This window comes from Hippoglossus hippoglossus, chromosome 12, assembly GCF_009819705.1.
Source record: "Hippoglossus hippoglossus isolate fHipHip1 chromosome 12, fHipHip1.pri, whole genome shotgun sequence".
In the NCBI taxonomy this organism is placed as follows: domain Eukaryota; kingdom Metazoa; phylum Chordata; class Actinopteri; order Pleuronectiformes; family Pleuronectidae; genus Hippoglossus; species Hippoglossus hippoglossus.
This window is the reverse complement of record NC_047162.1, coordinates 4,945,414-4,965,849: the sequence shown is the minus strand read 5'-3', so window position 1 is coordinate 4,965,849 and position 20,436 is coordinate 4,945,414. Positions and strand designations below refer to the sequence as shown.

At 43.1% G+C, this 20,436-nt stretch overlaps 1 protein-coding gene across 1 annotated transcript in view; it reads right to left on the bottom strand.

Moving 5' to 3' along the window:
• Positions 1-1,068: 1,068 nt before the first annotated feature.
• Positions 1,069-20,436, bottom strand: part of LOC117771822 (netrin receptor UNC5D-like) — a 180,229-nt gene continuing 160,861 nt past the window's right edge. Inside the window, exons 11-18 of the mRNA XM_034602605.1 lie at positions 20,134-20,352; positions 19,259-19,343; positions 13,784-13,955; positions 11,343-11,573; positions 6,792-6,941; positions 5,148-5,312; positions 4,696-4,874; positions 1,069-1,838 (exon numbers count right to left, since the gene is read on the bottom strand). Of these exons, the coding sequence (XP_034458496.1) occupies positions 1,640-1,838; positions 4,696-4,874; positions 5,148-5,312; positions 6,792-6,941; positions 11,343-11,573; positions 13,784-13,955; positions 19,259-19,343; positions 20,134-20,352 (1,400 nt within the window). The 3' untranslated portion in view covers positions 1,069-1,639. The remainder of the gene's footprint in view (positions 1,839-4,695; positions 4,875-5,147; positions 5,313-6,791; positions 6,942-11,342; positions 11,574-13,783; positions 13,956-19,258; positions 19,344-20,133; positions 20,353-20,436) is intronic.

Here is a 20,436-nt window from a genome sequence, read left to right as displayed (position 1 = left end):
GCAGGTTGAGCGACTGAATGTGGGGCTCCTCCTGTATTTTAGGATTTCTTCACCTCTCACTCCCTCTCCTCTGTCGTCTAACAGCCTCTGCTTGTGAAGTGTCTTCAAAACATTATGTCCGAGTATTTGTTCCGAGCTGCGATCCAGAAAGGGCAGCTCCAGTTAAGCCACACAAAAATTACAAGTCAAGATTTTGATTAAAATGTAAAGTAAAACTAATTATCATCATCTAATTTCCTCCGAAAGAACCGGAAGCTGCCTGTATTGCCAGATGCAGAACAGAACTGAACAGAACAGTTAAAGCCATTTTCAGACATGAACTCTGGACGATGTGCAGAGAACTGGGTCCGGACTTTCTCCGGAGTTTGCATTTCACACATGAACAACACAGCAGGAGATTCTCTGCTCAGACGTGTTCACAACACACAGAAATCTGTGTTGTTGGTGCTGCAGCAGGCAGAGCAGGATGTAAAATAGAAATTCAGTTGTGGAAATCACATGTTTTTATTTAGAGCACATCGACACTGGAGTCAGCTCTTATCGCCAAAACCTCTCTTGACGTCTTCGTCCGTGTTTATTCATCCTGAGATATTTCTTTTCTTTTCTTTTTTTTGTTTTTGTTTTGTGTCTGTTACGTTTCAGAAACATCATCAACACCCCCCCCCCCCCCCCCCCCCCCCCGCTCACGGTGAATCCTGCGGAGGATCTCCTGCATCGGCTCTTTCGAACATTCTCAGTTTTTACCAGGGGGCTGGCTGGAGAAACTTGGACATTTGCCTTCACACATACAGCTCCTCTGGAGAATGTCCGGAGACTATCTGGAGTTCAGTGCATGTCTGAAAGCAGCTCGACTTATCCTCCTTCACGTGTTATGTTGATGAGCATGAGGATGTTTGTTGATTTGTTATCTGTGTGATTCATGTCAATGTGGGAAACTTTCTAAAGTAATTTCTTATACACATTGTGCCTGTTTATTGTTTGGACAGCATCAGATCCTTTTAAATCCTGATCAGTGGGGACCATCACTATCCTCTGACCCTATAGTTTGGATAAGATTGAGTTTTTTTAACCTAACTCCAGCAGTAACAGCGGAGACACAGCGCAGAAAAGAAAACGAAGCAAGAGGAGATCTAGAAAATGAATGACAACATAACGACGTTACACTAAACATTTTGACAGCCCAGAAGACTGCTTGACGGCAGGTGTCAACACATCCGCTCCTGGGAAGGTCATAACACCAACCTGATTGGCAGTCTGTCTACAACACGCTCCATCCCACATGGAGAGGTCTCCTCGCACAGATACCCATAATCCTTGAATAGAGGTTATTGAACGAAGTGTCGAGGAGCTGACAGTTTTCAATCACGGACGGGTGTGGGATACTTCCATCCCAATCCAGAAGGTTTTTGTTGGTGCCTCTCGATAACTCAGACACTCCCTCACAGTTGATCCACGTTTCCTGTGTGTCTGTATGTGCCATTTGGTTTAGCAGAAATGTCCCTTTAGTAACAGTCCAAAAAACTGAGTTTCCCTGCTGTCCTCTTTCCTCCTCCACACCTCCGTGTGTGAGCCAACACACCCGATCATCACTGTTTATGCAGTTCAGGTTCATCAAGATTCAACCTGCCGTAGACCTGCCCTACCCAAGTTTCGTGAATCCAGAGTCCCGCTCCTCTCTGCTGCAGCCAAGTGTGGCGGACGAGGGGGACTGGACCTTGCCAATTTCCTCTAGGGCGCTGGCCAGAGAGTCCAGATCCCCCGAGTCCTGGTGCTGAGCTTCCCAAAGACTCAGAATCACAGATGATGGGCTCTCCTGACAAGCAAAGTAGCACAGGTTCCTACACGACAGGATCAAAAAAAGAACATTAGAGTCGATGACATGGAGGAACTCCTGAAAACAAAAGACATCGTACAGTTATTTCACTATAATTCACTTTGTCTATGTCATGTTCATTCACAATTCTCTACCACTCTCCCTGCCTTTACTAATCAGCTGACTGTTGGGTGTAATCCAATCAGATTTTGCCATGATGTCAATCAGCCAATCATATCATTGCTGCCAAACCTTTAATCTGTTTTCTCGTCTCTCTCACTGTCAGCTGTCGTCTCAGTGACTCGCTGCGACCCCCCCTCCGCTCCGGTCACTCCCAGCCCCACCACAACCGTGATGACATCATAAGGGGTCTTGGTGCCAAATAGACACTCATTTATATAACATTACTTTCATCTCTTACGGTATATGACAATACATTTCCAGGTTGTCTTCATGGGCAATATTAATAAATCAAATAAAGATATCTAATATGATGTGTAAATGTTTGGCTTTCTTTAAATAACATTTGTTATGATACACCTTTTCCATAGAGAATGACCAATTCAAATTTATGAAAATTGAATATGCAAAATATGTTTCACTGCTGGACAAAAAGATGCTCCTGACTTCACGGACACCTCCGTCCCTCTGGGAACCAGGAAGGTTGTTTCTTGTACGTACACAGCTTGAGGTTCGATTTAAGGTGAGAACAGACAAACATTCAACAAACGCATTCTGCAGAGTGAAGGTTAAACATTCAAGTGAAGGAGAAATGAATGGAAGAGGACTTTGATTCAATGTTTTATATTGTGCTTTACTATGCAGAAGTTCTATGAAAGAATGAGCCATAGTTGTTTATTCACTGGAAAATGTTTGTTTAAAAAATATAAATAATGTATCGATCAGTTAACCTACTGAGACTTTTGTTTGGTATGTATTTTGAATTGATCGTAGCTATCTGGGATTAGTAGGACATGATGAGTATAATAACTAAGCATTGTCTTTTTCTTTTGACACCTGAATATCGCTGTGCAAGAACAGATTTGTACATATGAATTTTCCTTGCTCCATGGTGGAAATGTCTGTCACACATACTGGCCTGTGTGAAAAGATGAAAATACAAAACTGTGAAGCGTAAAGGTTCAAGTCTAAAACTGTTCATTTCAATTCCTGAACACAGCTGTGCAAAAACGAAATTTCCAACAATGCAACATATTTAAAAGTCTTGTTTGTTTTATAACTGGAACTCAGATAAGATAAGATTCATCGATCCCACGTCAGGGAAATGTATTTGTCACAGCAGCACAGTAATGGTCCAATCACATTTAGTTACAGTCTGTGGTGAGACCTTCCTCTGCTGTTGTTACTAGTCCTAACCAACAGAGTGCAGTGTTTCATTACAATGGGCATTTCCTTTGTTGCCCTCGGCTCACTTTTCCTGTTCCATCCCTCTGTCCCTCCTCAGTGTTCCCACACATTCAGAGACATAATTACACAAATCAGCTCAAATAGGTAAAAACACATTTTTCCAGGTGTGTTTTCTATTAGGCTGAAAAATATCGAAAAATCCTCTCCCACTCCTCAGTCACCAGTGTTTGTCTTATTTATCACAGTTTCTTGGTAAACGTTTCCCTCGCAAGGCAGAGAGAAGACGTACTGCTTTAAGCACTTGATTATTGACTTCTCCTATCAAGCTCAAATAGAGATCACACCATCACCAAACAACTCAAATCCTCCGGCAGCCTACGCAACACTGACCTGGCTCAACCTCTGCAGGGTTTAGTCAGAGGATGGAGCACTTGCAGATCTAATGAGGAGCGCTAACACGAATACGTTTTCTCGCCAGCGGCCCGGCCTGTCAGCGGTCTGAGACCATCCATTTTAGCAAAAACACAGCATCTTCTCTGCAGTTAGTCTGTCCCCCCTTCACCCCCACCTTCTCTCTGCATGTGTAGATCTATAATGAAATCAGCAATGTGGCGGGTTACTGAAGGCTGCTTGCTGATGGAAGATTAGGGCCGACACGGCCCCGAAATTCCAGATTAAAAATAGTATTCAAAGTGGGAACAGCGTTTAAACAGCGGCGGGAGAGCAGAGAGTGCAGCATTTATTCTTTCCAGTCATTCACTGATTCTGCATTAACACCTGAATAAAACACACGAGCCGAACCAATGTGCACTGCAATCATGACTCAGCAGTAAGCACATAGCAACTAGGGTGGGGTAATGTTTAGGTTTTTTCCGATTCTGGTGCTAAATCAATACTTTTAAAACAGTTCCGGTGCATAAATGGTGCCAAAAAACGACGAACGAAACATTTTAACCCTAAATAACAGTGTCCGAGGTTGATACAGTAAAATACTGGTCATTAGTCGTCTCCTCACTGCCGGGGCCAGAGACGCCCACACTGCTTGACACGGGGTCACGTGAGCAGTCCAACATGGTGCATCTCTCTGCTTTCACATGCAACCATGTGTCACCAGGTGCTTCATTATGTTTGCCGTGTTCGTCTCTTCCTTCTTCTTTCTCTCAGTTCACCGGCGGATCGTAAACAATGAGGTGCACACTGCCACCAACTCTACCAGCTGTTGCTCCCTCGGCTCTCAGCCATTGCGCCGACATTTACTGCACGTCCAGCTGCCGAAATCATTTTGTTGTCCTGTGGCCCCAAGTTTGAGGTAGCTACAAGCTAACTGTAGGCTAATGTTACATGCACGTGATATTTGCATGTAAGCAGGGCAACAACTTCATTACATAGCTCAGGCACCAGAATCTGTGTGTTGGCACCAACTAGAAGGAACCTCAGTTTCCAACCCTGATGGAAATTACAGAATGAGAAAATGAGCAATAAGTATGGAGGTCTCACAGTGCTGTAACTCATACCTGTCTATGTGGAGCTTTTGAGCCAAGAGCTGCCAGTCCTTCCCCTTGGCATTAGCGGTGTCAAAGGTGGCACTGATCCGCTGACGGATGGACGGGGGGATTTTAAAGGCCCTTGACCCTGTCTGAGAGGTGATGGTGCAGTCGGACTGAGTGAAGAAGGGAACCACTCCCTTCTCATTCTGGTAGCAAAGACAGAAAGAAAGAACAAGGCGTCAGGGTGATAGTGATACTGCAGCTCAAATTCCCCGCACCTCGATATGAAGACAAGGACAAGGACTTATCAAGACAATTTGCAATCTATACATGAAAAGTTCCCTGAGAGGCTCATTAAGCAGCTCCTTAAATCAAATCAAGAGTTATTCAGTCCAATAAAAGAACCTATTAACAAGCCGCACGACTGCCCGTGCACCGAGCACACGCACAGGCCGTCTCCACGAGTGCTACACACTCACCTCCACCACAGACGTGTAGACCTGGAGTATCTGCTCCTCGCCTTTGACCTGTCGCACGCTGATCTTGCAAGAGAGCTGAGACGTGGAGTGGCTGTATCGCTCCAAAGAGAAGGCACACTGCAGGGGACGCTGGTTACTGGCCCACACCTGAGAAAAGGAGAACTCCTGCAGGGCGACGAGGGAGAGAAAGAGAGAGAGAGAGAGAGAGAGAGAGAGAGAGAGAGAGAGAGAGAGAGAGAGAGAGAGGGAAAGGGGAGGGTGGGGGGGACGAACAGGGAGAGCGATGAAAGCATTAGACGGAGGAGACAACAAACTCATTAAATCCCTGCTAAAGACGTTCGTTATTTGAATCCTGCTTCGCCGCCCACTTTGCTGTGTACATGATTAATTAAGAGCGAATGAGTGGCCTCTTTAGCCAATCAATGATCTCGCCTAATCAAGCGGTTTCCCCGTCAGAGGGAACACCAGCAGCCGTTAGAGCCCTTTGGGACAGAAACGTATCGTGTTCTGGAAGACTCATTTGTGCACAAATTTAATGAATTTCATGTTATTTTACCCACTGCTGCTCGGGAAAATGAAGTTACTTTAGAGTGTGGTTCATTTTACATGCAATCATTACATCTATATATATATATATAACAGACCCACATTATTAGCAACAATAGGCTGTGCACTGATATAAATAATCTCAGGATTATTTTAGTGAAAGTAAAACCCACAGATTTAAAGTCAAACCCTCCAAGGCATATTTTCCACATAGCTTGTTATGTCTTTTTCCATATTCTGATAACATGGAGCTTGGAAAGGCCAATCTGTTAGATCAGGAGCTGTAATGTGATTATGGAACTGGGGCAGAGACGACTTCAGTTACCCAGTTTGCACTCCATCTCCAGATTTCCAAATGTGACAACTGAGAAACTCCAAAAAGTAACAGAGCCTTGGAGCGAGCGGAATCGGAAAGGGGACAATTTCGACATTCCATTTACTAACGACTGCGTGACCCGCACTCGGCCGCAGCGAGAGCGGGTCAAAAACACTGTTTTACAGATGAATCACCCCCTCTTCTCATCCATCAGACAGGAGGGTGGTGGCATTGAAAGAGCCTCCTTCCAGCGAGAGCAGTGTTTGAATGAAAGCCTATAGTCATCTTCCCTGTAGGAACGCACCGTGGCTCTCCCCCTCCATAAGAAAACCTTGTTGGTATTCTATAAGGCATACAGTGGGTTAATTCTGCTAATAGGATGTCACTGGTGGGATAAACATCACAGGGCAGAACATGCAGCATGTAGACCCCTAGGAAGATAACTATAAGATGTGCATGTGTGTGCCTGCCTGGCAGTCATAATTAAATTTGTATGGGCGTGTGTGTGGGTGAGATAGCTAGTCTTAGTGATATCATGCTGTGTCCTTGCTGCTGTCCTCTGGCTTTGATACGAACAAGTAAGAGACGGCGAAACTGGTGGAGGAGACAGGATCTAAAAGAGGAACAGAGGAGGCAGAGAAGATGAAGGTGCACCGCTGTGTGATCCCCGACCAAGCGGTGCTCGGTTTAAATGAGAGCGGAGATGCGTGTGCAGTAAACCCGCGTGCTGCCTCCATTGCTTAACTCAAAACGACAAAAACTCACAGCCAGGAGTCGCCTACCTGGCAGGTGGTGAAAGGTTTGATGCTCCAGAGTAACTGTGGGACGTCCTGGATGGAAACCTGGAGGCTGAAAGAGTTCCCCCTGAACAGCATCATTTTCGGCTCCTCCAGCAGTCGCCCGCCCCTGCTGCGCTCACCCACCACCACCTCCTGATAAAGAAAGGTGTCGGTGGATTTTTTTGGTGGGACCCAGGAGGGGTTAGGGAAGCAGAGAAAAAGGGAAGATGCTAAATGTTATATGGATGATATATACTCACTGTACCAGGCTGGAACTACAACAAACAAGCAGTTCATGTACAACACAATGTTTCTATTGATTCGTCATTCACAAACAACCACAGACGACAGAAGTGCGGAACAGGCTTTAAATGAAAATAAAAAATATATAAAAGTAACAGAGAAAAAATACAAAAGCAATAAACGTTAAACATCACCAATAATTGAGGATTAAAGTAACAAATGAACTCAAAGTCTCAAGTAAGTTTAAGCCTAAATCACCCGACACCTAGAAGCATCAGGTTGATCGACCTCAGAGCTGAGCTAAATTCCATTAGATAACGTGCTGACAGCCCATTTAAAATCTTGAAAACAAACAATAAAATCTTAATGCAGCTAATATCCTTTAATCATTGAAAGTTCTCTTCTCTTTCTCTTCTGTGATAGAATACTGAATCTCGAGATGCATCCCAGGCTGTAGGAGTTTGTGATGTGACTACCAGAGGCTGGATATAACAAAGTACATTTACTTTGTAAACGTACTTAAGTAAATTTTTCATGCATCTTTAATTTACATAAGTAGATTTATTTTTGGGTACTTTTCAATTTCACTACTCTAAATATATCAGCAAATATAAAATGTCTGTACTTTCTAACCCTCTATTAACTACAAGTAATTAATAGGGGGAATAGGTCCCCTGATCCAATCAGAGCAGGAAGGTAACATTAGACCCCGCCTCCTTTAATGAGAGAAAGACTTGGCCATAATAGATTGTTGCTTTAGGGGATTAGGCTATACTCAGCAAGTGCTTTTCTTTTTAACAGTGCATGTGTATATTTATATTTACTTACTTTTATTCAAGAAAGTTAATGTGGTACTTTTACTTGAGTTAATTTTTGTCTCTTTATTTGTCCTTTCATGTAAGGAAAGATGTTTAGTGCTTCTGCCACCACTGGTGATTTCTTCAAAACAATAATTGGCAGATACATTGATAGCTCTAAAATTGAGAATGCATAGGCTTAAAAAATTATATTTTCTCAAACTTAAAAAAAACCAAACATTTTCCTAAAACCAATGTCAGAAATATCCTAATATTACCTACATTTTTTATCCTATACTGTGACCATGATGTAAAAAAATAAAATAGAATAAATAAATAAAAGCTGTGGGGTGCGCTGTGCATCTTTAAGCTTTCAAAAAGCAATTGTGATTGGGCCCTAAAAGTTGAGTCATCCACGCACAGAGTCGCTGCTGCTCACAACAGGTAAGCAGCCACACATCAGGAGAGACGGCACGAGCGACAAGCCGACACAGCCAGAGCCTCAAAATAAGATGGGGAGAGCAAATATTGGTTCTACACCAACCCAAAACGAGGCATAAACAAAGAAAATCTATCTTTGCTCCGTGTTGTAGTTTTTGTCTTCAATCAATCAATCAATCAAATTTTATTTGTATAGCCCATATTCACAAATCACAATTTGTCTCATAGGGCTTTAACATGGTGTGACATCCTCTGTCCTTAACCCTCAACAAGAGTAAGGAAAAACTACTTAAAAACCCTTTTAACAGGGAAAAAAGAACGTAGAAACCTCAGAGAGAGCCACATGTGAGGGATCCCTCTCCCAGGACGGACAGAAGTGCAATAGATGTCAAGTGTAAAGGAGAACATCAAGATAAAGGTTTTAGCAGCATTGATTAGGGTAAACATTTTGAAGTATAACTGAAGGTCAGTGAATTGGTGGATTAATGTCATTAATGGTCAAGTGTCTGAGGAGAAATACTATGTATCGAGCAGTCCTGCTGCAATCATAGTCCATGGTCAGCTGCCACCACGGTCTTCCAGCCTCGGGTGTAAATGCTAGAGATCTTTGGAGGAGAATAACACAAGCATGTATGTATGTATGTACGCGTCGGTATGTACGTGCACTATCGTGTTTAGATCCTCTGTATCTTGGGGATACAGGATCGGGGGCTGTGGGTGTGAGTCCTGAGTGAGTGGTGCTTATCGGTCACACAGCACACAGAGGAGGGAAATGCAAAGCTTACAGGCTGGCTCCAGCCTGATCGATTCCTGCTTCAAGCTCACAGGGGAAATTAATTGTCGTATGAAGCACAAACAAAAGCCAACAAAAAAAGAACAAATGAACAAATAACCACGTCTGACTGATGGAGAGCTGAAGTGAATTGGCTCTTGGCAGCTCCATCCAATTTCTCTTTGTTCACTCGCAACTCTACATCTTGAATGAAGGCACAAGTGGAGCAGGGTTGTGTTTTTGTGGGAAAACTATCAGCACTACCACTACTAAAAGTGTTTAATTAAGAAAGAAAACAAATTACTCTTGCAAAAGGTTTGTCCTTTTTTGGCTCCAGAGCCTTTGAACGAAAAGATGTGTGTGGATTAGTGTGTGTGTGTGTGTGTGTGTGTGAGCCCACACTAAAAGCAGAAGGGCAAACTATTCACCAAACACTGCAGAGGAGCACGGAGATTTAGTGAAACTGCAACTGAGAATGTTTCTCAGTTATATGTCCTCACGTACTTGTCACATGGAAATCAACGCGGAAACACGTTTAATTAGCAGAGAGCAAATTAAATCACACAAAGAAAGGGCAGAGGAGCAACCTCGGAGCATCTGTTGTCTTTGTAATTAAAAGTCCCTCATTGTCTCCAAGTCATCAAGCATCTCCCAATGGCAATGTTAGTGAACAGGCAAATCTTCAGTGGAGCACGAAAACACAGCAGCAGCTCTTCACCAGCAACGCTGACCAATCACTTTGTGTTCCTACATATATAGAACTCCTTGGGAAATATGTACATTTTAGCCTCATTAGTGGTTGTTTCTCTCATATTCTGCAGGGATCTGACTACAGAGCTGCAGGATCCAGGCGACAGCTATTATTTATTATTATTTTTTATTAAATTAACTGTTGCTGCTTTCATTAATAACAGCTTTACATCTATAATTATCAATCTTACCATTTTCATTATAACAACCAGTCAGACAGAGCTTAATTATGATGGTTATACAACTGTTCCCGGTCTCTCTCCTCTCAGTGTGGTTGGTAATACTGGTGTGTTGTTCTGACCAGCATGTTGGCCCAGACTGAAATATCTCAAAAACTATGACATGAATTTACAATTATTTTCATACAGACATTCATGGTTCCCAGATGATACATCCTACAGATTCTACCTCTGAGTTATTCCTCAAAGAGGTTGATATTTTGAAGATTTGAACAAAATGTAACAATAACTCAACAAATACCTGCATAAACATTGACAACCAGCTGCACTTTGTGTTTAGCGCTAATCGCATATATTTTTAGGCTAACATTTTAAGCTAGGATAGTGACAATGGTAAATGTTACCAACTAAATATCGGCACAAGCATTTTAGCATGCTGGTGTTAGCGTGTAGCACAAAGCAATGCTGTGCCAATTTACAGGCCTTAGACTGTATTTTAAGAAGTGAAGCCAAACAATCTTGATCTCCCCCTGGTGGCTGGCTGCAGTATATGTCACAAACCGCACCGTCTCCATGTTAGTGGATAGTGACATGGCCCAAACTATTAAGTCAAAGTACACATCAAATAAATATTTCTCAAAGATGGTAACTGTCATTTCAGGCAGTTCGCATTGATGTATTTTCAAGCGTTAATTTTTCTGGTAAAGTTTGGTTTAAATGTTTTATTTGATGCTATGACAACAGGGTGGAACCTCATGATTGACAGCTGAGACTGACTCACGCTTGCTCAAGCTTGTGTCTCAGTTGGACGTCAATACCGCAGCTCCACTCCACGGTCACCACTCTGGATCCAAAAGCACAAGATGGCAGTGCTCGTAGTTTCATTTTCGTAAAACAGGAGGAGGTGCAGACTTGTCTCTGCTACAACCTCACAGATGTACTAACATGGCTGTAGGCGCTTAGGTTGTTTTTTTGCTGTGGAACTTCCTAGGTGTGGCTTTATGGGTAGGGTGAATAAAGTGGGAATTGAGTTTATTTTTACCCCTCATTGCACATTACTTATGGGACAGTAAGTTTAATCGGATCGGAACCTGAGGCTGCTGCAGGGGGACTCAAACCTCAATATTCAGGGTGCCAGTACTTCCAGGGGGATTGTATTTCTCAGAATTAAAAAACTTATTTTTGTGCTTTTTATCCTTTTGCATAGATTAGTATGTTTCCCCTTGTGTTGAAAGGTTCAAAGAAAAGAAAAGAAATGTTTCTGAAGATTTAACAAGACAAAACCTTATTTGGAAGCAACTAAGTAACATTTTCTTCAAGTCATTCCTGGTTCTTTACCATTTCTTTCTACTTTTTCCCTCTTCGCTCGTACCTGAAAAGCGTGGGGCGTGTCGTCCACACAGTAAACCCTGAGGGTGAAGCCCAGACTGTTGCTCGTATCCAGACTGCCAAACACAGCCAGCCTCAGCCGCTTGGCCACCTCCTGGTTCAGCGGCTCCCCCACCAGGGCGTAGCGGCCTGGATGCTCCAACAACACGTGGCACCTCTGGGCCTCCAGCAGACAGTAGCAGGATGTGCTCTCCTCGTCCACGGCCATCACTTCCTTTGGAGGGAGGGACACATCCGGGGAGAACAGAGTTATCACCAATAGTAGTTGATTTAAGGGTTGAGTGTGAGAGCAGTTCAATAGTGGAACACTGTGCTGCTGATGATTGTTGATTCATGATATTCACAATTCAATTGGAGTCAAGACTCTGCATTGAAAAGGACAAACAGGGTTAAATATAAAGCCTATTCAGACTGTGATGTGTGAATATGGCTTCTCTTTCCAAATATGATTAATCCCACAACACACATTTTAATTATATCTATTATTAAATGTGGTAAAACAGACAAAAATACAAATCTAAATGGCTACAGTTAGTAACAAGCCATGAAAGCCATGGATCCAGGATTTGAAATTTTAAGTGACTCATTTTCTTACGGATGCTGTGAAGACACTTCATAGTTCTTCATAGGGAAGTTTCTGCAGACCCAGCGTGGATCATGGACAGAACTGAATAGAACGAGGGCCCAATGAATCACCACCTCACTGAACAGATGGTGATACAGTAAGACTGACAAAATGAATTAGCAGGGTGCAGTTGGGTCCAGTGGCCAATTGCTCATCAGCTCGTGCTCCCTAAATCACCACTGAAACAAAACTGTGACCCACAGGTCCCCGCTGCATATGGCCTGGTTGAATGAATATAAAGCAACGCAGTTTAATTTAGTGGCCCACAGCTTCGTAAACCTGCCCCATTAGTGCAGCAGCAGACAGGAAGGATCTCCATGACATAGCTCATCCTCGCCAGGCAGCCACAGTGAAATGATGGAGTCGAACTCTCGCAGTACAAAAGTGCAAGCTTTAATGGAAATGGCACTGAGAGGCAGACGGAGCCAAAAGAAGAGGGGAGTGAGTAGGGAAGAGAGGAAGGCAGAGGGGGAGAGAGACCTCCATCTTCCACTAAATCACTAATTCCAGAGATTGGGGTTTGAGTAACCATCCTTCCTGAGATAAAGGGCTCATTATTTCACAGTGACAGAGACGGGTCACGCCGTTGCATTTTCATGGAGTACATCTCTTTTTTAAGAGTCTGTCTGTATCCCTCTGCCTTTCTCCTTCTCCTCCGCTGACTCTCTCTGATATTCTCTCCTTTCCGGTGTCATATAGCCCCCATCAGTGATGGCTCTTTTGATAGCTCCCCTTTGTGCAGCATGTCTGCTGGCAAATTACATCTGTGCAAATGTCACACAGAGAGGAAGGGCCTGGCTCGAAGAGAGCCACTGGCCTCCCAAGGTCAGGCACACATCGTGGCGCCAGGGTCAGCCTGCCTTGAAGTGGTCCCCAACACTTTTTGATGAGGTTACTCTAACATTAAAGGAGCATCCTAGATATGTTTTCTCTGCCCAGATCGAAAAGGAAAAAGGAGAGAGGGGGTTTGGATTGAAGTGAGATGTCTGAACAAGTCCTCTGTGAGAGTGAAGTAGCTTTACAGGGCACAGTTGAAGGACTTTTCAAAAATGTTATTTTACTAAAAGAAATAGATGTGAAAAATCACAAACCTCACTGCAGTAAACACAGATCTATGATACATTTAGATGAATAGCCCTAAATCGTTTAAAGGTCCCATATTGCAGAGACTCGGTGTCTATGCAGGATTTACTGAGTAAGAGCGGTAACGTTAGATTTCCCTGCGAGCAGCCTCACTCATCTGCTGCATCGAAGTTGTGTGCCATCTTTAAATACCCAGACTATGATGTTGATGATGTATTAAATTGTAAATGTTTCAGATATGTGTTTGCTATTATACCAAAAACAAAATGAAACAGGCATACAGTAATCATTTAAGTGTATATGTGAACGTGTTTTCTTGTTGTGTAAATTTAGCTTTTTATGTTCCACATTTTAACAATTTAAAATACAATCATAATTAAAGTGGAAAATAAATGAATCTCTCAGTGACTAATGGCCGTCATTTGCATTTGCTCTGACATTACTTTTGGATGTACGACAGCACGAGGTTGCGCTTGAAAGGCTGAATTTTTATGCAGGATGATGAATCTGAGCTGGCAACCCTGAAATCGGCTCCGTCTTCGCATGACTTCACTGCAGGATGACATTTTTCATTGAAATAAGTCGTCGCAGGTTATCAGATCATATTGATATTCCTGGTGCTGGTGAAAGTTGTGCATTTCCACTTGTGTTAACATTCTGCATGGACGTTAACACAAAATTTGCACAGCAGCTGAAGTTTAAGAGAAAACACTCACCTCCCACTTGTTGTCCTGCATTTGTCTCTTCAGCCGAATGGTCCAATTATCAGCAGCAACCTCCCCACAATGGGCTATGGTCATGGCTATGGGACAGGACAGGTCGAGGCCTGGTGGTCCGTACGTCACTGCAGGGCTCAAAAAGATCTCGGGCCCGTCCTCGAACAGAGTACTGCACACAGAGGGAAATCACATATTAACAACAAATATTATCACAAATGTCATGATAACACAAACACGTCCGTTTTATTTCTCATTAAAATCTTTGTAGGAACACGAGAATAAGACTCTCACGACTAATTAATCACTGCCTAATCAAACGTTCAGATAGCAGAGTGTGACCCCTGCCTTTGAACTAAGTAAACTCAAATCCTTGGACACTCATAATGAATCAACCCCTGACTAGCTGACACACACTCACAGATAGAGGAAGATTAAAGCACCAAGACTAATGGACAGTGGGGCTGGGGAGGACAGGCTTTAGCACACAGCGTGTAAGCTTTGTGGGTCGATGGAGCTTATGAAGCCTGCTCCGGCCGGCCCGGTGACAGATTAGCTCGGCCAAACTGCTCTTGGCCAGGGGCCTAATTTTGGCGGGGGAGCCGTGAAGACTGAGAGCAATCGATGGGACCACCATCAGTCACGAATCTGGCCCGGCTGGACACCTCACATCCACGGGACAAGATATAGCTGCTGTTGTCACTGGAGCAGCATGGATATATCTCAGCATCATTAATACAGCTGCAGTGGAGAGCAACCCTGAGACACGGGCACTGATGTGTCATGAATGTGTGCATGCACCCACACGTATGTAGGAATTTAAAGGAAAACAGAGTGAGAATGAATTAGACGGTGCAGGTATAATTTCAAACGGATACATTTCTTATGTTGACACATACTCTGAACCATTTTGACTCCATACAAGTCAACAACCATTTCCAAAAATCCATGCAAATTAAAAAGCAGGTTTAATTTGTAGTTTGCTCACACTGGAAAAGTGGGAAATTAAGAACTCACAACAACGTCAGCATGCATAATAAATATGCTTGGGTTTTGAGTGTGAGGATGATGTGCACTATTGCACTACAGATACAACAGTGACAACTTCAGTAGAAGTTTAATGTGGTAGATGCCCGACCTACCATCATTTGTGGTATTATAAAATGCAAGAGAACAAGGATTTTGTAAAAACAATATACTATTAGGGTTGCAACTTATGCTGCGCTCTACTGAGTAACAAAGTTATTTGTTCAATAAGTTGTTTAATTTGTCTGTTTGACAGTGAATATTTACCATCACTGTTTCCAGACGCTAAAGGTGAAATCTACATGTCTTGTTTTGTCCAACCACAAGAACAAAACCCAAAGATATTGAGTAAATAGAGAGAAACAACAAATTAGCTTGGAGGGAAACAATTGATTATGAAAATAGTTGCCGGAATATTTTATATTTTACAACTTGAATGGCACCCAGAGAGTACACACCTCAACCAAGGCCCAACAGTCCCCTTATGAAATCACCTTTAAATTCACTAGATCAAGATTTTTATTTGGATCTGCACCAAATTGCACACACTCATAACTATCAGCTTTTTTATCAAGACCCCCAATTATTCTCTACGAAATCAAAGAAAATGTAAGAAAATAATTGTGAAAGAGAAAAAAAATTCCTGGATCCCAAACTAAATTTAATGGATTGTGCCCCAGCACGCCACAAAGGTTCATGGGAATTGGCTGAGTAGTTTTTGCATAATCCTGATAACGGACAAATAAACAAAAACAAAGAAATGCAAACTGGGTGAAGGTAATTAGTATGTTCTGTGCAGCTTTCAATTGGGACAGGTTGTGGTAATTAAAGTTGGGGTACTTCCCTTATTTTATTCCAGTAAAGGTCGAAAAAATATAAACAACAACACTGGAGAAGTACTTTATATTTCTATTCTAATCTATTCTCTTCTATTCTACATGCATGACAGTTGTTTGAATTAGACAGAGTTGGGGGTTGAAGGGGGGCTTTCCCATGCAGCGCACTGTGTGGTTGAGGCTGTTTTGTCAGTTTCTGGTGTCGACTGGTGTGCTTGTCTTTATTCTTCATTATGCTGCTACCAATCAACACCAAAAAATTAAAAGAGGTTATGATCCGCTGTCTAAAAAGGAAATCGCACTGTGCCCCTGCAGCTGCACTTCTGTGCTAATCAGCCCCAGGCTCAGAGGAAACCAAGGTTACCTGCTGCTCAGACTATGCTAATTAGCCACATTGCCCATGAGCAAAGCTTAAAGATGGTTATTTAGCATCTCTGACTGTGCTTGTGAGAACAAAGAAACATGACTCCAGGATGGTGATTAAAGACTAGGTGGTAGACGGGGGGGATATTAGTTAACGCGGCCTCATATGTGCTCTGCAAAAACAGGCTTTTTTCACTTTTTCACTTTCAAGTGTGACTGTCATGGATCTTATTTGCTCATGCAACAATAAAAAAAATTCCATTTTCATCAGTGTTTTACAGTCTGTCTCTCAAGCTCTCACAGCAGTGTTGAGTAAATTGGTACAGAACTATAAGCTTTCGAGGAGGAACATTTCATATTTTTTTGTTAAAAGGGCCAGTTCCCTATATCACAAATAAACAAGAGCAAAACTAAACAAACTAGTGGTACCAAGACATGCATATCACCAGTGAATGGAATTTCACAGCAATGAAATACAGTCACTGTTAGCCTGGATATAATCCAAAGAACCCCCCCCCGGACTTGTAAACAGACTTTGAAGTGTAAAATAATGTGAGCTCACCTTTTTCCATATTCCACTCAATATAACCAGTGGAAGGCTTCAGTGAAATACATACATGTGTATAGGCATACATAATATTCTGTCATTTTGGTTTTCAACTTAAAGCTGCTCTTTTGCTAAATCCTCCGCCCTACATGAATATCAATTCAGCATGTGCTTTTGTTTTGGAAGGACTGAACTCCCGTATGATTTTACGGCTTGTTGAACTGTCTCCTAGTGGCCAAAAGTTATGACAGACTTGAAAGTAAATTCAAGGGGAACTTTAAAAGTATCTGAAGAAGGTAGACTTGGTCAACTCAGGTAAAACCAAGTAATAGTAGGTGCCTCCTTGAAAAGAAGACCCAAAAGTTGCCTGCTGAGCACCTTCACTCAACCTTGTGTGAGTCGCATCATTTCAGGCGAATTTGTTACACACTACATCTCTGTCCTTGGACTACCCACTGTCCCCCACTGAGCTTGGAGAGATCACACACAACAATCTTGTAAAGCCCGGAGGATGGACGAAAGCCCTTGTGAACACCTGAAACTGAGCCAGAGCCGATCGATTCCTATTCTTCGAAGAGGAAAGCAACGTCTTATGTAGATGGCCGAGGTTTGAATGGGAAGAAAGGATCCAATTTCTCCTCTGGACTCGGCGGCTGTCGGAAGATAGGCTTTGACTGACAGCTCAGTGGTGCACGGCTCCTGCAGCTTCTTAAACGACAGCCAGAGAAGTAAACAGCATCAGGCTTATCAGAGCAAAGCAGGAGCCTGCAGGGCAGCAGCTTGGCTGAAATGAGGATACTCTGGGCAGGGGAGTGTACAACCAGCCCGCTTAACTGAGCTGCAACCTATATGCGACCTTTGACCTGTAGCTTCACCCAGATGACCATGGCACCTAATGGAGTTGACATAACAGATGAATTTCACAAGGCACTAAATGTCCTTTTTGATTCTCTCCTGGACGATGAGATTGAATTTCATCAAGAGGTAGTTAGCCGTGATAGCGAACATTTTTTAAATAGCACATTTCATTTAAGTTGGAGGCACAAGGTGAATGCAGAAAACGTGAGTTATGACAGAAGTTAAGGCCACAAAAACTATGTGCACAGTGTGAACATAAACATTACACACAGGTTGACACAATTAAAATAAATACATGAGTTAAAAAAAAATATATATATAATAATGGTTTGAATTACGGGGAAGCTAAGGGGAGGTCAGCTTCCCTGACAAGGTTATGAGCTCCCCTGAAAGCCTGTAGGGGGAGCTCTGAAACAACCTCCATGTCTCAGGAAGTCCCTGAGATAAATTATAATTGTTTTAAAAAAAAAAATCACCAGTGTGTGTTTTTCTCTCAATAAAATATCAGTTTTGAACATCTATCTTATTTGACTCTAATTTACACAACACTGTGTGTATTCCTACTGTAATCATCCATGCGTGGTGCTGCTGCCCTCAAATGTTTGCATATTGTGTGTAGGTGGCACAGACAGATAAGTCGGCTGCTTTTCGTGGTTTGTTTTCACAGGAAAGTGACACCGTGGAGAGAGGGACACACATACGCAATATCCTACTATTGACAGCAGTGCCACACACTTCCATGTGTGCATTTGTGTGTCATAGTTCTGCCAACAGAAAATAGGGCTCTCCTGAAAGCCACTGAGTAATTCAAACCCTAAGAATAATCAAGAGTAGCGGCCGACAAGTAAAACTCAAGACATGTGACTTAAAACCATTAAAACAGTAAGAAAACAATACAATTTAAGTAAAGCAAAATTTGATTAAAAGCTCACAAATGAAAATAAGAAGTGAGTTGAATCCAAGAAAAGGAATTAAAATAGTAATGATGATAACAAGCAGCAAACCAGACTAATGAGAGGTGCTGCTAGAAAGACATGTTGTAAGTTTAGTTTAACAGGACCATCGCACTGGAGCTCTGCAGGTTTTTGTGGAGACCTGGGGAGTAACCAGACAGTATTGTTAGGGATATACCTTGGTAGCAAGGTTTCACGCAGACATGCTGACACACTGATACTGTCGACCATGAATCACTAACATGTCCAAAAATTGATTTCTTGATGTGCGATAGCTTTTGAGACTCTGCTGCAAAAAAGGAGTCAGAGGTGTTAAGACTCCTTTTCAAACTGTTCTTATCTATTCCATTTTCTCCTTGAGTAACAGCTCTGTGAAAATCTTGATTGCTAAGAAAGGAATAGATTCCTGCTGGCGGGCAACAGTCACCCAGCAGACTGCACCACATCCCATCAAACCCTAACCCAAATCAGAATCACCCATCATCAGGAGTTGACAAAGCTCACAATTTCCCCTCTCTAACCAGTCACGATGGAGGGAGATATTGTCAGTTATGTCTAGAAACACAAAACAGGCCACCAGAGTCATGGAGTGCATCTTGCTCTGCTGAGACGGTTGCTTAAGGCAATAATGCTATCTGTCTGCAGCTGCCGATGTGTTTGTGACACATGTCCTCCCCTGTAGTCTCTGCAAGATGAGCACGAGCCCCATGCTGGGCGGGAATATGTCTGCATCTGTATTCGTGTATACCTACATGTATCTGCGTACTCTGCATATGAGAGGCGCATGTTCGGCAGGGAGAGGAGGAGAAGATGTGGCAGGTAGGGGGATGAGAGCGGGTTTGAAGATTGAAAGAGAGCAGTGTCAGAAGCAGACTCTATGAGAATCTCTCACCTGCTGTCCTCCTGGTTGATGAACATGTACATTTCCCAGGTAGTGTCTTCTGCGATCCCCCCATGAGGCACCAGCAGACTGATGCCTGCAGAGAAGGAGGTATGCAAAAACGGATCAACACACAGCCAGAGATTCACACATAACCCAAACACACACACACATGCACACACATCTGCTTGGCTGCCAGATCTCTTTACTGAGGGTGACAGCCAGAGAGGTGATGGCCCCAGAAAAAAGGTGATGGAAGCAAGTCCCAAAGGCCTTGTGAATCAATGCTGCCAACAGTCTCTTTGTCACAACACACAAACACACAGGCGCACACATACGCAAAATATTCTACTGTATGATGAACAATTACTGTCAATCTACGCTGCAGTAGATAAAGCCCCTCAAGGGACAGGATGATGAATGTAGGCCACGGGACAGCAGCAGCTGAATAATGTGGTAGACTGAGCATCACAGGTTTACTTTACATAACCTGCTAATGTTTACTTCATATTATACAGTAGGGTTTTAAAATGTTAAAACGATGCTTAAAATGAATTCATCTTGTCAAACGCTCCCAATTATGTATCACGTGCGGTTAGAAACACTTTCCATGCTCTGCAGATCGGGTCTGTCAGGACCCATCGGTCGGTGAGAAAATGCCAATGCTGTCTAACTTCAGTAAATAATCATGTTACTCGGGCGATCGATGGCATTTTCACATTTTCGCTGCAGACCAACCCTGACAAGGTCAAACAACTTCAAAATGCAATAACAGATGCTCTGTGTCGTCTCTGCTGCGGTTTTAAAGCTTTTACTTTTTCACGGAAGTGATTTCAGCACTCGCGCAGGTACATATTGAATGAACATTGCCCCTGCAGCAGGCCCACCTGTGTTCGGAACCACCAGCCGGCCTCCAGTGTGGCCAAACACTGCTGTAGCTTTGTGGAGAGGCCTGCTGGGAGTCAGAGAGACTTGTGGAGTGAAGAGGTTTTTGCTCCTCCTGCCCAGCGTCGTCCCCACTGCAACTCCTCTGTAGTCTGGAGCCAGGCCCCGTGGAAATGTCTGAGGGTGGGACATGACGTGGAACTCTGCCCTCTCTGCCACCCCTGGAGATACAGTGAGACAGCTGTGACTCACAGGTAAACAAACTCAAATCATGGACTTGAGAACAGAGAAAAAATACAAGAATA